Source organism: Carcharhinus amblyrhynchos, unplaced genomic scaffold, assembly GCF_965287045.1.
Source record: "Carcharhinus amblyrhynchos unplaced genomic scaffold, sCarAmb.v2.hapA scaffold_37, whole genome shotgun sequence".
Classification (NCBI taxonomy): Eukaryota; Metazoa; Chordata; class Chondrichthyes; order Carcharhiniformes; family Carcharhinidae; genus Carcharhinus; species Carcharhinus amblyrhynchos.
The window spans coordinates 7,243,095-7,261,046 of record NW_027649778.1 but is presented as its reverse complement, the minus strand read 5'-3'; the positions used below and the strand labels follow the sequence as shown (position 1 = coordinate 7,261,046).

The following is a 17,952-nucleotide window of genomic DNA, read 5'->3' as shown; positions in this document are numbered from 1 at the left end:
CATTTGGCCCTTCAGTCTGCTGTGCTAGTCAGTAAGAAGTCCCACAACACCAGGTTAAAGCCCAACAGGTTTATCTGGTAGCAAAAGTCACTAGCTTTCGCAAAGGGGTGAAGCTCTGAAAGCTAGTGGCGTTTGCTACCAAATAAACCTGTTGGACTTTAACCTGGTGTTGTGAGACTTCTTACTGTGTTTACCCTCCCCCCCCCTCCCCAGTCCAACGCTGGCATCTCCACAACATTTAGTAAGGTCATGGCTGATCTCTCAAACCAACTACGCTGCCCTGCCCTCTTCAAAAGCCCCTGAACTCCGTCATTATCCAAACATCTTGTGATCTTCTCTCAACAACTGAGCACCCAAAAAGTTTCACCAGCAGTGCAGGTCTACCTTCTCACTTCAGGTTTAAATGTAGGTATCCCTCGTCCTCCGCCCACCTTCCCCTCCCCTCAACCCCTCATCCTTGACCCTCCAACCCAAGGGGGGAACGGCCTCCCTGCGCCTACCCTGTCAGGCCTCTTGAGGGCAACTAGGGATAGACACCCACATCTCAGGAATGACTGAGAAAAGCCCTTGAAGAATTTCAGACATTCCGAAGAGACCGAGTACGATTTTGTGGCCTTGACACTGGGCGTCATTGCCGGCGGGTCAGGAAAATTTGGAGTGCCGCCGAGCTTTGACAGCTCTCCATGTTTTCCCATCCCGTCCACAGTGATGTCCATTGTTATCAGGGCTAGAAAATTTCACCCTCCACCTTTCCTCCTCCTGATCATAGAATCCCTACAGTGCAGGAGGAGGCCATTCGGGCCATCGCGCCTGCACTGACCACAATCCCACCCTGGCTCTATCCCCGCATATTTACCTGAGCTAATCCCCCTGACACTAGGGTCAATTTAGCACGGCCAATCCACCCAACCTACCGATTTTGGATTGTGGGAGAAAACCCACGCAGACGTTTGTGGGCGACACGGTAGCACAGTGGGTTAGCACTGCTGCTTCACAGCTCCAGGGACTTGGGTTCAATTCCCAGCTCGGGTCACTGTCTGTGTGGAGTTTGCACGTTCTCCTCGTGTCTGCGTGGGTTTCCTCCGGGTGCTCTGGTTTCCTCCCACAGTCCAAAGATGTGTTGGTTAGGTTGATTGGCCATGCTAAAATTGCCCCTTAGAGTCTGCGATGCTTAGGTTAGAGGGATTAGCAGGTAAATATGTAGGGATATGGGGTGTAGGGCCTGGGTGAGATTGTGATTGGTGCAGACTCGATGGGCCAAATGGCCTCCTCCTGCACTGTAGGATTCCTATGTGGACAGTATGCAAACTCCACACAAAGCATACCATTCATAGGGAAGGAAAGGAGAGAGTGCAGAATGTAGTGTTACAGTCATAGCTAGGGTGTAGAGAAAGATCAACTTAATGTGAGATAGGTCCATTCAAAAGTCTGATGGCAGCAGAGAGGAAGCTGTTCTTGAGTCAGTCGGTACGTGATCTTGGTGTTACAGTGCAGAAGGAGGCCATTCGGCCCATCATGTCAGCACTGACCACAATCCCACCCTGGCCTTATCTCCATAAGCTCACGCATTTACCCCAGCTAATGCCTCTGACACTAAGGGGCAATTTAGCATGGCCAAACCACCTAACCTACATATCTTTGGACTGGAAACTGGAGCACCCTGAGGAAACCCACGCAGACACAGGGAGAACGTGCAGACTCCACACAGACCCGAAACCGGGAATCGAACCTGGGCCTCTGGCACTGTCCCTGTACCTGGAACCAGTGCTTTGTTTTGCTTCTGTTCTCGCTCCCAGTGTCTGCGGTCGTCAAGCCATCCTCCTCGTTTAATTAAATGCATCTCCCCTACGCCTGCTGCCAGACTGATAACGTCTGCCTCGGCCGGTCCTGTCTGGATCAGATCAATAATTGGAATGAATGAAGCCTCTCTTCCTCTCGTCTCTGGGGGGGGGTTGGGGTTAAGTGCCTCCGAGTGGGAGGTGGAAAGGACCAGGCCAGAGGATTCTTCATCGCTGGTTGCCCGTCACTCTGGCCTTTGAGCTGTATGGGGACAACATCCCTGGTGTGAGGCAGGGAGGAGTTCGGGGGGCGGGGATTTGAGTGTTTGGCTACAGAGCTTGGAAGGTTCGGAATAAGTCTGCAGAGTTTGGAACAGGGCAATAATTTAACCCTATGTTCACTGAGCGATGATCTACTCCACATGTACAGAGGGAGCACGCCCCATCGGACAAAGGCACAAAGACCCCCAAAGGCAAAATTAACAGATCCTAGACAATGTCGCTGACTCCAATTTCTTGGAGTCCTGCCCCCGTCAAACAGTGTCTCAGGGGAATTTCTTGATCGCTCTGTGTCCGCCTGTCTTCATAGAATCCCGACAGTGCAGAAGGAGGCCATTCGGCCCATCGAGTCTGCACCGACATAATCCCACCCAGGCCCTATCCCCATAACTCCATGCATTTACCCAGCTAGCCCCCCTGACACTCAGGGGCAATTTAGCATGGCCGATCCACCTAACTTGCACATCTTTGGACACTCAGGGGCAATTTAGCACGGCCAATCCACCTAACCCACACATCTTTAGACACTAAGGGGCAATTTAGCATGGCCAATGCATCCTAACCAGCAGGTCTTTCGGATGTGGGAAAAAACTGGAGCACCTGGAGGAAACCCACTCAGACACGGGGATAATGTGCAAACTCCAAACAGACAGTGACCCAAGCCAGGATTCAAACCCGGGTCCCTGGCGCTGTGAGGCAGCAGTGCTAACCACTGTGCCACCATGCTGCCCCTGTCTTCCCAAAGTGGTCAATAATGCTGGCGCATTGATATGGGAAAAGGCCATTCAGCCCCTTTAGCCTGTTCTGACAGTCAGTTAGCTCAGGTCTGATCTCGCTCTGTAATTCTAGGCAGCACAGTGGTTAGCTGCCTCACAGCGCCAGGGACCCGGGTTCGAATCCTGGCTTCGGTCACTGTGTGTTGAGTCTGCACATTCTCCCCATGTCTGCATGGTTTCCTCCGGGTGCTCCAGTTTCCTCCCACAGTCCAAGAGACGTGCTGGTTAGGGTGCATTGACCCGAACAGGTGCCGGAATGTGGCGACTAGTGGAATTTCACAGTAACTTCACTGCAGTGTTCATGTAAGCCTTACTTGTGACGAATAAATCGATTTTACTTTCCTTTGATGTCTGTGTGGAGTTTGCATGTTCTCCCCATGTCTGCGTGGGTTTCCTCTGGGTGCTTCGGTTTCCTCCCACAGTCCAAAAGATGTGCGGGATGGTTGCATTGGCCGTGCTAAATTCTCCCTCAATGTATCCAAACAGGCACCAGAGTGTGGCGACTAGGGTATTTTCACAGTAATTTCATTGCAGTGTTAATGTAAGCCTACTTGTGACACTAATAATTAAGTTTCTCCTTTGTTCCCATTAAAGTCCTTGCCTAACAAATCTCAGTTTTAAAATTTCCAATTGACCCAATCTCCACCACAGCCCTATAGCTTGTTGAGGGAGAGAGTTCCAGATTTGCACAACCCTTTGTGTGAGGACATACTCCCTGATTTTACCCCTTACACAGTCTGTTTCACTGCAGAAAGTCAGACACTGAAGGACAGAACTGAAGCCAATATTTCACAGGGATTTTCACAGTAACTTCATTGCAGTGTTAATGTCAGCCTACCTGTGACTAACAAATAAAACATTAACTCTTACTCAACTTTTATTTACAGAGTTACACTTTACAAGCATGCACATCCTAGCCCAACACCCGTAGCTCCAGTGAGTATATATGTAGAATCAAAAGAGAAAAGGCTGGAAAATCTCAGCGGGTCTGGCAGCATCTGTAAGGAGAGGAAAGAGCTGACGTTTCGAGTCCAGACGACCCTTTGTCAAAGCTTTGATTGAAGCTTTGAAGTTTAGTTATTCTCAAAGCTTTGACAAAGGGTCGTCTGGATTCGAAACGTCTTTTCCCTCCTCACAGACCTGCTGAGATTTTCCAGCATTTTGTCTTTTGGCTTTAGCTTCCAGCATCCGCAGTAATTTGCTTTTATCTAGTATCTATATGGACTAACTAAGGGAAAATTTAAAAAGGTAACCTTTGAAGGGAGTGTGTGCGTGTGCGTGTGTGTGTGTGTGTTGAGTGTTTATGTATCTCTGCACGTACGTATCTTTGTACGTATGTTGCAAGAAATTACAAAGGGTTGTGAATAAAGCCCAAGTCCATCACATAAACCACCTCCCATCCATGTTTACACTTCGCTCTGCCTCAGCAAAGCAGCCAGCATAATTCAGGACATCCCAGACCTCCTCTCTTCCGTCGTCTTCTATCGGGGAAAGGATACAAAAATCTGAGATTATGTACCAACCGACTCAAAAACAGCTTCTTTCCTGCTGCTGCCATGAGATTTTTGAATGGACCTACCTCGCATTAAGTTGATCTTTCCCTAGCCATAACTGTAATTCTACATTCTGCACCCTCTCCTTTCCTTGACTATGAAGAGTATGCTTAGTTTAACACGCAAGAAACAATACGTTTCACTGTGCGCCACCACATGCGACAATAATAAATCAAATCAAATCAGAAGTACATGTGTATGTGTGTGTGTTGTTGTATGTGTATATGTGTGTTTTGTGTGTGTGTGTATGTGTGTGTTTCTGGTGTTTGTGTGCATAGAGTCATAGAGGTTTACAGCATGGAAACAGACCCTTCAGCCCAACTTGTCCATGCTGCCCTTGTTTTTTAAACCCTGAAGTTAATCCCAATTGCCCACATTTGACCCATATCCCTCGACAAGAGTATTTGATTTGATTTACTATTGCCACATGCATCAGGCATGCAGTGAAAAGCATTGCCCCTCACCCTTCCCCCCCTCCCAGCGCTGTGTAGAGGGAGCAGACGGCTCATACAATATATGGTTGGGAGTCTCTGGCCGCGCTTGCCCCAAAACCAGATAATTCCAAGGGCAACGGATTTCCATGCTGCAAAGATGTGCGGTTAGGGGGATTGGTCATGTTTCGTTGACCCTTAGTGTCCGGAGGATTAGCAGGGTGAATGTGTGGGATTATGGGAATAGAGCCTGGGTGTGTTTTTTGGCGTGTGTTAAATTCCATCATTCATTGCCCATCCCTAATTGCCCCTTCAGAAGGTGGTAGGTGAGCCGCCATCTTGGACCCGCTGCAGACCACGTGGCGTAGGTACAGCTACAATGCTGTTAGGGAAGGATTTTGACCCAGTGACAGGATTGGTCGATTTCCAAAGCTGGTGACTTGAAGGCTAATTTCAAAATACCAGTGACGTAAAGGGATAGGGTGGGGTCAGAGGGCATTGAAGTGGGCAGTCGGCCATGATCTTGTGGAATGGTAGAGAAGCTGGACAGGCTGAATGGCCTCCACCTGCCCCCACATACCTATGCCTTAAAGATGGAGAGGCTTAGGGAGGGACAGCTTTAGGGGTGGCACGGTGGCACAGTGGCTAGCACTATTGCCTCTCAGTGCCAGGGACCCAGGTTCAAATCCAGCCTCAGGTCACTGTCTGTGTGGAGTTTGTACATTCTCCCTGTGTCTACCTGGGTTTTCTCCGCTGCTCCGGTTTCCTTCCACGCTCCAGAGATGTGCAGGTTAGGTGGATTGGCCATGCTAAATTCTCCCTTAGTGTCAGGGGAACTAGCTAGGGTAAATGCATGGGGTTATGGGGATGGTGCCTGGGTGGATTGACGCAGACTCGATGGGCCAAAAGGTTTAGTTATTGGTCACAAGTAGGCTTACATTCACACTGCAGTGAAGTTATTGTGAAAATGCCTGAGCCGTCACAGTCTGGCGCCTGCTCAGGTACACTGAGGGAGAGTTTATCATGACCAATCCACCTAACCTGCACATCTTTGGACGCTAAGGGGCAATTTAGCATGGCCAATTCACCTAACCTGCACATCTTTGGACGCTAAGGGGCAATTTAGCATGGCCAATTCACCTAACCTGCACATCTTTGGCGTGTGGGAGGAAACTGGAGCACCCGGAGGGAACCCACACAGACGTAGGGAGAACGTGCAGACTCCACACAGACAGTGACCCAAGCCGGGGATTGAACCCGGATCCCTGGCGCTGTGAGGCTGCCGTGCTGACCCACTGTGCCACCTATGGCCTCCTTCTGCACCGTAGGAATTGTATGAATTCTGGAGCCTGGGGCCCAGGCAGCTGAAGCATGGCCAAGGCTGGTGGAGGGATTAAAATCGGCTGGGGAAAGGGGGTGGGGGGGCTGCTATTTGAGGAGCTGGAATTGGACAAGCGCAGAGATCTCGGGGTAGGCTGGGGGAGACTATAGGGCTGGAGTAGCGGGGAGGGAGAAATGGAGGGTACTTTGTCCGTCCAAATAAGAACAAATCGATTAAGAGATTGAAATAAAAATCCCCAACTCAAGTGGAATCAGCTTAATGTTCTGTTTATGTGGTTAGTGACGAAACCTAGTGCTTTATATTTTCCTCTCTCTCTCCACCCAGGCCTGCCAGTCAATCAATCATTGGAGCGTGACCGGGATACATGATGTTTGTTTGTTTAGGTAGTTGTCGGGAATATTTAACCAGTGCCGGCTCCTCGGGCATTCCGAGCACGTCCCGAGCAGGGGCCTGGAGCCATCTCTCGCTGAGACGCAGCGCAGGGCACAGGCAGATCTGCAGTGAGCGATTCTCCTTGCCCCTTTGCGTATGACGCCAGCTTCCGGCCCCATAGGGGCCGTTGCAGGGTGGGGATTGGGGAAGGGGGCGTGGACAATTAATGTTCATGGCACCTCGCAGTTCACTATTCGACTATGGGTGTCCCCACCTCACAGTCCAATCTCTGTCATATCACAGAATCCCTGCAGTGAAGAAGAGGCCAGTGAATCTGCACCAATTCTTCTGGACCACGTATCAAACACAGGCTCTCTCCCCCATTCTCTGCCTGTAACCTCGCACGTTTATTATGGCCAATCCATCTAACCTGCTCATCTTTGGACACTAAGGGGCAATTTAGCATGGCCAATCCACCTAACCTGTTCATCTTTGGACACTAAGGGGCAATTTAGCATGGCCAATCCACCTAGCCTGCACATCTTTGGACACTAAGGGGCAATTTAGCATGGCCAATCCACCTAGCCTGCTCATCTTTGGACACTAAGGGGCGATTTAGCATGGCCAATCCACCTAGCCTGCTCATCTTTGGACACTAAGGGGCGATTTAGCATGGCCAATCCACCTAGCCTGCACATCTTTGGACACTAAGGGGCAATTTAGCATGGCCAATCCACCTAATCTGCACATCCTTGGATACTAAGGGGCAATTTAGCACGGCCAATCCACCTAATCTGCACATCCTTGGATACTAAGGGGCAATTTAGCATGGCCAATCCACCTAATCTGCACATCCTTGGATACTAAGGGGCAATTTAGCATGGCCAATCCACCTAATCTGCACATCCTTGGATACTAAGGGGCAATTTAGCATGGCCAATCCACCTAACCTGCACATCTTTGGAGCGTGGAAGGAAACTTGAGCATCTGGAGGAAACTCATGCAGACACAGGGAGAATGTGCAGACTCCACATAGACAGTGATTCGAGCCCAGAATTGAACCCGGGCCCCTGGCACTGTGCCGCCCATAATACAGAAAGTTTTTTAAAAGTTTCATTCATGGGGATGTGGGTGTCACTGGCCGGGCCTGCATTTGTTACCCGCCCCTAATTGCCCCCTAGAACTGAGTGTCTCGCTCAGCCATTTCAGAGGGGCAGCTAAGTGTCAACCACATTGCTTTGGGTCTGGAGTCACATGTGGGCCAGACTGGGCAAGGACGGCAGATTCCCTTCATTAAAGAGGCATCAGTGAACCAGATGGGTTTTGGCGGCAATTCGATGGGAGGGTGGTAGAGACGGGATGCCTCATACCCTTTGAACAGTTCCTGGGATAAGCACTTGGCACGTCAAAGCCAAATACTGGTAGGGAAGTTCCAATGTCTGCTGGTGGGAGTTCAGGTGTTTCTCATGTGCTAGCGCAGACTCGATGGGCTGAAGGGCCTCTTCTGTGTGACTCTATGATTCTAAAATGCCAGCCAAAAACAGACCGAAGCGTTCTATCCATCTGTAGTGGGGACTCAAATGGCATTTTGTGGTATATTTCCTGTTTCTGGTTGTTCAGTGAGATGTACAGAAAACTGGCGGGGAATTGTTAAAAGAAGCTTATGAGGATTTTGGTCCCCCAGTCCGATATCTCTGTACTGACCCTCTCTCTCTCTCTCATTTTCTGCCCAGCAATTGGAACCCAGCAGAGGGGAAGCCCCGCTTCTTTGGCCATTGAGCTTTTTGAACAGCACTTAGGAGGACACATCCTCCAGGTAAGAACTTCCCTCAAGTCCCACTCCTTTCACCATCCTATCGTGGAGCGTACTCCTAACTACATAACCCCGGTGACTATGCACGTTTCTGATCTCTGTATGGCAAAAAAAAGCACTGGAAGAGGCGTTGACAATAAGAACAAATAGTTTGCAAAAGCGATATTGGAACTAAAAGTGATTGTCCTTTTTCTGGAGCAGAAAAGGCTATAGAGTGGACGTGGAGAGGATGTTTCCACTAGTAGGAAAAACCAGAACCAGAGGGCACAACTTCAGGCTAAAGGGATGATCCTTTAAAACAGAGACGAGGAGGAATTTCTTCAGCCAGAGAGTGGTGAATCTGTGGAACTCTTTGCCACAGAGGAGGCCGGGTCATTGAGTGTCTTTAAGACATAGCTAGATTCTTGAGTTTTTTTGAAATTCATTTGTGGGACATGGGTGTCGCTGGCTGGGCCAGCATTCATCACCCATCCCTGGTTGCCCGTGGAGGGCAATTGAGAGTTGACCACATTGCTGCGACTCTGGAGACACATGTAGGCCAGACCGGGTAAGGACGGCAGATCTCCTTCCCTAAAGGGACAAAAGTGAACCGGATGGGTTTTTTCCGACAATGGTTTCATGATCATCAGTCGATTCTTAATTCCAGATATTTTTTACTGAATTCAAATTCCACCATCTGCCGTAGGGGGATTCGAACCTGGGTCCCCAGAACATTAGCTGAGTTTCTGGATTAATAGTCCAGCGGTAACACCGGCTTCCTAATAAGGGGATTAGGGGTTATGGGGAAAAGGCAGGAGAATGGGGATGGGAAAAATATCAGCCACGATTGAATGACTGAGCGGACTCAATGGGCTGAGTGGCCTAATTCTACTCCTAAGTCTTGTGATCTTATGAGGAGCGACCTGAGAGAGATTTTTGAAATTCCAATGGAGTTTGCGAGGACGTTTCAAACGAAGGGAAAACTAAACTCGAGACCATCAAGACAAGGCGAGCGCTAATGAGTCCCGCAGGACTGCAAGAGAAAGGTCTTTGCCCCGAGACTGGTGAGAATGTGGAACCCGCTCCCACAGGGAATAGCACAGATAAATGCAAGGGAAAGCAGGATATGCACAGGAGGAAGAGTGAAATATAGATGTGGATGATAGGGCCGATGGTGAGATTTGGGTAGCACGGTGGCACAGTGGTTAGCACTGCTGCCTCACAGCGCCAGCGACCCAGGTTTGATTCCTGGCTTGGGTCACTGTCTGTGTGGACTCTGCACGTTCTCCCTCCGGGTGCTCCGGTTTCCTCCCACAGTCTGGAAGATGTGCTGGTTAGGGTGCATTGGCCGTGCTAAATTCTCCCTCAGTGTACCCGAACAGGTGCCGCAATGTGGTGACTAGGGGATTTTCACAGTAACTTCATTGCGGTGTTAATGTAAGCCTACTTGTGACAGTAATAACATAAATAAAGATGTGCAGGTTTAGGCGGATTGGCCATGGGAAATGTGTGGGGTATGGGGATACAGTGTGGGAGAGGGCCCAGATAAGACAGTCTGTCAGAGAGTCAGTGAAGACAAGATGGGCTGAATGGCCACTTTTGCACTGTAGGGATGCCATGCTAAATTGCTCTTTAGTGTCACAAAATGTGCAGGTTAGGTGGATTGACCATGCTAAATTGCCCCTTGGTGTTCAAAGATGTGTGGGTTAGATGGATTGGCCATGCTAAATTGTCCCTTAGTGACCAAAAATGTGTGGGTTAAGTGGATTGGCCATGCTAAATTGCCCCTTAGTGTCCAAAAATGTGTGGGTTAGGTGGATTGGCCATGCTAAATTGCCCCTTAGTGTCCCAAGGTGTGCAGGTTAGATGGGAAATGGGCTTACAGGGTTAGGAAGGAGGGAGAGGCCTGGGGTCAGATGTCCCTGTGGAGAATCGGCGCGAACTGGATGGGCCAAATGGCCCCTTCTGTGCTCTGTTGGGATTCTGTGGTTTTATTGCGTGTCAGGTTGATGCGAGATTTAGGCCTGGTGTTCCGAATGATGAGGATTTGTGTCTGAGTGATGAGGGTGCGACTGGCTCCATTAGCCGGAGGGCTGGGAACAAGAGGAGGCAGATTGAAGATAATTGGTCCCAAGAACCAAAGGAGAGATGCCAAAGCTTTATTATCTGCACTGAGATGTTTCATTCTGGAATGTGCTGCCTGAGAGACCGCTGAGACAATAATCAGATAACTGCTTGATTTGATTTATTATTGTCACATGTAATGGGATACAGTGAAAAATATTGTTTCTTGCACGCTGTACAGACAAAAGCACAGTGTTCGTAGAGTGCACAGGGGGAAGGAAAGGAGAGAGTGCAGAATGTAGAGTTACATTCTAGGGCGTAGAGAAAGATCAACTTAATATAAGATAGGTCCATTGAAAAGTCTGACAGCAGCAGGGAAGAAGCTGTTCTGGAGCTTGTTATCGGACAACAAATTTTATTAAATTGGGCACACAAAAATGGAAGCAGACTAAAGTTACACTCAGAGCCTCTCCACTAAAAATCACAAAGTAACAGACACCGATCAGTAGGCGAGAGCATGCTTTTAGAATGCAAATGAGGGCTAGCACATAAGGGAAGCTGGACAGGGTGGCACCTACAGGAACTAAATCTCCACCCCATCAAAATCAGCACTTCTAAAACAGTCAAACAACCCACGAAGACACCTAAAATTAGCATAGTTAAGGAAACATTCCTGGCCCCTCAAAACCTCTTTTGAGATCAATGACACACCTATGGTTCAAACCCCGGAGATTCTAGACTATTAAATAACCAATCAGACAAAACAATTAACACACACCTAAGACAATTTCCTCAACACTTGGAAACATCGAGACGGGATGGCTAAGATCGAATACTGTAAATGAAGTATTAGCATTTGAATCGCACACTGCGCCGAAGTTCGGGTATAACTATAGCCTGCTGCGAGGGACGGGCAGAGCGCTTTCGGGACAGTCCGATTGTATGTCCTGACTGTGCTTCTCCGTCGACGTAAAAGAAAATAAAGCTGTGCCGTTATTGAACTTCACCCTGAGTCCGTAGTGGTTGTTTCGCCCACTCGCACTAACAAGCTAAAGGAGAAAATGCTGGAAAATCTCAGCGGGTCTGGCAGCATGTGTAATGAGAGAAATGAGCTGACGTTTCGAGTCCAGATGATCCTTTGTCACAGCTTTGCCATTCGGCTTTGCCAGAGGGTCCTCTGGACTCGAAACGACAGCTCTTGTCTCTCCTTACAGATGCTGCCAGACCCGCTGAGATTTTCCAGCGTTTTCTCTTTTGGTTTCAGATTCCCGCATTCCCAGGAATTTGCTTTTAAGCTCTCCTCAAGTCGGTTGGTACGTGTCCTCAGACTTTGGTTTCTTCTTTCTGACGGAAGAAGGTGGAAGAGAGAATGCCCGGGGTGCGTGAGGTCCTTGACTGTGCTGGCTTCTTTTCCGAGGGCAGCGGGAAGTGCAGACGGAGTCAGTGGGTGGGGGGCTGGTTTGTGCGATGGCATCCTGTCCGAGCTAGCTGCCTTCCGTGGGTTGACCTTTGAGAAAGCTGCCCTGACGTCTGCAATGGTGACCCCAGATCCAGGGTGGACGATGTGCTCCCACTGACCTCAAAACGGGCATGGAATGCATTGGGCTCATCAGGGAGGGGTGCGTTGGATCCGGTGATTTTACATGCCTTCATCTTGTTATGTCTTGTGAACCTTACCATAGTCGGTGGGGGCCTGTGTGGCTAGCCTGGGACTCTAGCTTGGTCCGGTGCCGTCTTTTGGCATCTTTGGATCTCCTCAGATCATAACTGGCTTAGTTGTGTAGGTCAGTGTCACCTGACTTCAACACCTCAGACCTGGGCTTCAGCCAGCAGTGGATATCCCTGTTCGTCCGTGGTTTCCGGTTGGGAAACACGCGGATTTGCTTCTTTGGCGCGCACAGTCTTCTATACACTTACTAATAAAGTCAGTCGCTGTCGTGGCGTAGTCGTTCAGGCTGGTCGCAGAGTTTTTAAATACTGACCAGTCCACTAAGCAGCAACGCAGGCGATCATCCGATTCCACAGACCACGACTCTCTTTGATGGATTCTCCCGCTTCAGTTTTTGCTTGTAAGCCGGGAGCGGGAGCACGGCCTTGTGATCTGATTTGCCACAGGGCGGGCGGGCGGTAGAGCGGTGGGCATGTTTGATGTTTGTGTAGCAGTGGCCTAGGATGTTTGGGCCTCTGGTGGAGCAGGAGACGTGTTGGTGGTAACTTGGTTGGACGCTCTTGAGCTTGGCCTGAGCGAAGTCCCCAGCCACGATGAACAAGGCCTCGGGATGTTTCGTCTCAAAGGTATTTGTAGTGGTGTATATTTCGACCGGTGCGATCTTCACGCCCGCGTGGGGTGGGATGTAGACTGCCATCAGGATAACGGAAGTGAACTCCCGCGAAAGATGGCAGCATTTTAGAGTCAGGTATTCTAGTTCCGGGGAGCAGAACCTCACCGGCGTTGCCACGTCTAGGCACCACGAGGTGTTGATTAGGAGGCAGACCCCACCTTCCCCTAGCCTTGCCTGAGACCGCTGTAGGGCCCGTCCGGTAGATTGAGAAGCCCTTTGGTTAGAGGGCACTGTCCGGTGAAGCAGGAGTGAGCCACATCTGCGGGCATGGTGTGGAGATGCCGGCGTTGGACTGGGGTAAACACAGTAAGGAGTCTCACGACGTCAAGTTAGAGTCCAACATACCAAATAAACCTGTTAGACTTTAACCTGGTGTTGTGAGACTGTGAAACGGGGCACACAGCAGTCTCTGAGTTCTATTTGAAAAGTGAGCCTGGCTTTAAGTTGGTCCAGCTTGTTTTCCCGGAGATTGGATATTTGCCAGGAGTAAGCTGCAGAGAGGCCTTGGCGGGGGAGGGGGGGTCACATTGTTTCACTTAAAGGAGTAAAAGTTACGAGGTTATGGGGAAAGAGGGGGGGTGGTGCGGAGGCTACTGTATTTCAGTTGACCTTTCAAAGAGCCATCACTATGCAAAGGGCTGAATGGCCTCAGTTTGTGTTCTACATCACAGTAACAACAAGTATTTCATTGGCTGTATTGCACCATGGACCCCGCAAGGGCTGTGAAAGGTGCTATATAAATGCAAGTTGTTCTTTCCTCTATCATTGGGCATTTTTTTAAATTAAAAGGGTGGTAAAATTTTGCCTTCTCTCTCTCCTCCTGACTTTTTTTTCCCTCGTGCGTCCTGAACTCTTCCCTCTCAGGAAGAACCCCTGCTACAGAGACAACCTTGGTTAGAATCCCGACAGTGCAGAAGGAGGCCTTTCAGCCCTCTGAGCCGGCACCAATAACAATCCCACCCAGGCCCGATCCCTGTAACCCCACGTGTTTACCCCACTAATCCAATTTAGCATGGCCAATCAACCTAACCCGCACATCTTTGGACACAAGCAGGAAAATAGGGGACGAGGAACATAGCAGCAGAGCAGACTCGATGGGCCGAATGGCCTAATTCTGCTCCTATACCTATGAACTTATGAACATTGGGATCAACAACTTTATTTTATTTATCAGTGTCACAAGTAAGGCCTACATTAACTTTGAAATGAAGTTACTGTGAAAATCCCCCTCTGGCACCTTGGATACACTGAGGGAGAATTTAGCAGGGCCAACCCACCTAACCAGCACATCTTTCAGACTGTGGGAGGAAACCGGAGCACCCGGAGGAAACCCACACAGACACGGAGAGAACATACAAACTCCACACAGACAGTGACCTGAGGCCGGGAATCAAATGGGGGGCCTCTGGCGCTGTGGGGCAGCAGTGCTAACCCAACTAGGTGATTTTCACAGTAACTTCACTGCAGGGTTAATGTAAGCCGACTTGTCTCAATCATAAATAAATCATAGAATCCTGACAGTATAGAAGAGGCCATTCGGCCCATCGAATCTGTACTGGCTCTCTGACAGACTTTCTTACCCAGGCCCTCTCCCCCACCCCATCCCTGTAACCCCACATCTTCCCCATGGCTAATCTAACATAAGGGGAAACTTAGCATCGCCAATCCACCTAACCTGCCCTCCCCCCAGTTCTTTCCCTGTAACCCCACACTACTAATCCACCCAATCCACATATCCTGGGACACCAAGGGGCAACTTAGTATGGCCAATTCCCCTCATCCGCACATCTTTTTGTTTTGATTTGATTTGTTATTATCACATGTATTAACATACAGTGAAAAGTATTGTTTCTTGTGCGCTATACAGACAAAGCATACCATTCATAGAGAAGGAAAGGGGAGAGTGCAGAATGTAGTGTTACAGTCATAGCTAGGGTGTAGAGAAAGGTCAACTTAATGTGAGATAGGTCCGTTCAAAAGTCTGACGGCAACAGGGAAGAAGCTGTTCTTGAGTTGGCTGGTACGTGACCTCAGACTTTTGTATCTTTTTCCCGACGGAAGAAGGTGGAAGAGAGAATGTCCGGGGTGTGTGGCGTCCTTAATTATGCTGGCTGCTTTGCCGAGGCAGTGAGAAGTGTAGACAGAGTCAATGGATGGGAAGCTGGTTTGCGTGATGGACTGGGCTACATTCACGACCTTTATAGTTCCTTGCAGTCTTGGGCAGGGCAGGAGCCATACCAAGCTGTGATACAACCAGAAAGAATGCGTTCTATGGTGCATCTGTAGGAGTTGGTGAGAGTCGTAGCGGACATGCCAAATTTCCTTAGTCTTCTGAGAAAGTAGAGACATTGGTAGGCTTTCTTAACGATAGTGTCGGCATGGGGAGACCAGGACAGGTTGTTGGTGACCTGAACACCAGAAAATGTGAAGCTGTCGACCCTTTCAACTACGTCCCTGTTGATGTAGACAGGGGCATGTTCTCCTTTACACTTCCTGAAGTCGATGACTATCTCCTTCGTTTTGTTGACATTGAGAGAGAGATTATTGTTGCCGCACCAGTTCACCAGATTCTCTATCTCATTCCTGTACTCTGTCTCATCATTGTTTGAGATCCGACCCACTACAGTGATGTCATCAGCAAACTTGAAAATGAATTGGAGGGGAATTTGGCCACACAGTTGTAGGTGTATAAGGAGTATAGTAGGGGGCTGAGAACACAGCCTTGTGGTGGATCAGTGTTGAGGATGATCGTGGAGGAGGTATTGTTGCCTATCCTTACTTGTAGTCTGTGAGTTAGGAAGTTCAGGATCCAGGCGCAGAGGGAGGAGCCGAGGCCCAGGTGTTTGAAGATAAGTTTTGTAGGAATATTGGTGTTGAAGGCTGAGTTGTACGTCTGCGAGTCCCCCTGTCAACTGACCTGCACAGGATCTGAGTGCTCATCCAGGTACCCCATCTGGGTCAGTCACCTTCTGTGGGTCAAACTTCAAGACATCCGCAATGGTGACCCCAGATACAGGTTCATCCAACACTTCCAGGATGGAGGGCATGCTCTCAGTGACCTCTAGCTCAAAACGGGCATAGAATATACTGAGCTGATCAGGGAGGGGTGCGTTGGAGCTGGCGATTTTATATGCCTTCATCTTGTAGCCTGTATATTTTGCACCTCTTGCTATAGTAGGTGGGGGTCGGTGTGGCTAGCCTGGGACTGTAGCTTGGTCTGGTACTGTCTGTTGACATCTTTGATGGATCTCTTGGAGGCAACTAAGAGGCAATTTAGCATGGCCAATCCACCTAACCTGCACATCTTTGGATACTAAAGGGCAATTTAGCATGGCCAATATACCTAACCTGCACGCCTTTGGACACTAAGGGGCAACTTAACATGGCCAATCCACGTAACCTGCACATCTTTGGACACTAAGGGGCAATTTAGCATGACCAATCATAGAACATAGAACATTGCAGCACAGTACAGGCCCTCCGGCCCTCGATGTTGTGCTGACCAGTGGAACTTACCTAATGACCCTCTAACTTAAACTATTCCAATACTATGCATATGTCTATCCAAGACGTATGAGAGGGCAGATTAGATGGATTGGCCATGCTAAGTTTCCCCTTATGTGAGATTAGCCATGGGAAAGATGTGGGGTTACAAGGATGGGGCGGCGGAGAGCGCCTGGGTGAGATACTCTGTCAGAGAGCCAGTGCAGATTTGATGGACCGAATGGTCTCTTCTACATTGGCAGGATTCTGTGATTTATTTATGGTTGAGACAAGTCTCAATTTACCCAGCCCGCGCATCTTTGGACTGTGGGAGGAAACCAGAGCATCCGGAGGAAACCCACGCAGATACAGGAAGAGCGTGCAAACTCCACACAGACAGTGACCCGAGGCTGGAATCGAACCTGGGCCCCTGGCGCCATGAGGAAGCAGCGCTAACCCGCTGTGTCACCCCCACTTGAAACAAAATCGATTTGATGGGAGTGGGGACCAGGGTGCACTGGGACAGGCCGGGGAGGGGTGGAGGGGTTGGAGGGGAATGGAGAGAGTGGCCGGACAAGTTGACTTTTAAAGCGCGAATCCCAAGGAGGTAGCCTCCAGGGAGAAACGAGAGAACGGAAGGCTGGATGTGGAGCGGAGCCCCAGAGTTGCACTGGAGGTCTACTGAGGCCTGGTCTTTTCAAAGTAAAACCAGTGCTCGGCAAATTATACCCATTAATCCATTGTCTAACTGATGGCAGAAACTTGCAGGTTGACATTTATGTGTGAGCTTCTGTGAATGGAGATGGATTAAGCTAATTAGTAGTGGAGAGTAGTCATTATGATTGTCTTTTCAGGCTCCAGGCTAATTGCACAGAATGGCATGTGGAAATAATTTTTAAACTGTAATTCATCAACCGCCAAGCATATCCTGAGAGTTATTGCCAAATGCATTGTCAGACTGTAGATATTATAAACGGCTCAATTCCAATAAATTCACTGCGTTTGAGCGAGGTTCGTTAACATTAAGGGTTAGCACCAGTGGGTGAGCGCGGCTGCCTCACAGCGCCAGGGGACCCGGGTTCGATTCCCGGCCTTGGGTCGCTGTCTGTGAGGAGTCTGCGCGTCCTCCCCGTGTCTGCGTGGGTCTCCTCCGGGAGCTCCGGTTACCCCCCCCCCACCGCAGTCCAAAAGACGCGCTGGTTCGGGTGCTAAATTCTCCCTCGGTGTAACCCGAACAGGAGCGTGGCGACGAGAAGATTTTCACAGTGACTTCATCGCAGTGTTAACGTCAGCCTGACTTGTGATTAATAAATAAATAAACTTTAAAATAAATAAAATAATCTTTAAAATTTCACTGAAGTTTTAAGGAAAAGGCCCATTAGCCTTCGAACGATAAATTTAATGAATCCTGATCTCACTCCGTAGTACAAAGGAAAATCCGGAGGAACACTTACTTTTCCCTAATCTTTCCCCTTTCCAGTGCCTCCCCCAACTCCGTAAACTTGAGGGCATGCAAACCCACCCCCGCCTGCGTCCCGAACCCCCGCCAGCTCTGTGTTCCTGATCCATATGTCTTCTAATCCTCAACTTTTGCGCTCAACTCCCTCGGTAAGCACCGCGATCCGTCGGGAATACAGAATCCCTACAGTGCAGAAGGAGGCCATTCAGCCCATCGGGTCCGCACTGACTCTCTGACGCAGCATCCTACTTCCCGGCCCTCTTGCGCAACCCCACGTATTC

General features: G+C 49.4%; 1 protein-coding gene across 1 annotated transcript in view; it reads left to right on the top strand.

Annotated features, from left to right (window-relative positions):
• Positions 1-17,952, top strand: part of npas1 (neuronal PAS domain protein 1) — a 382,645-nt gene that overhangs the window by 197,211 nt on the left and 167,482 nt on the right. Inside the window, exon 4 of the mRNA XM_080218356.1 lies at positions 8,265-8,347. Coding sequence (XP_080074482.1) covers positions 8,265-8,347 — 83 coding nt within the window. The remainder of the gene's footprint in view (positions 1-8,264; positions 8,348-17,952) is intronic.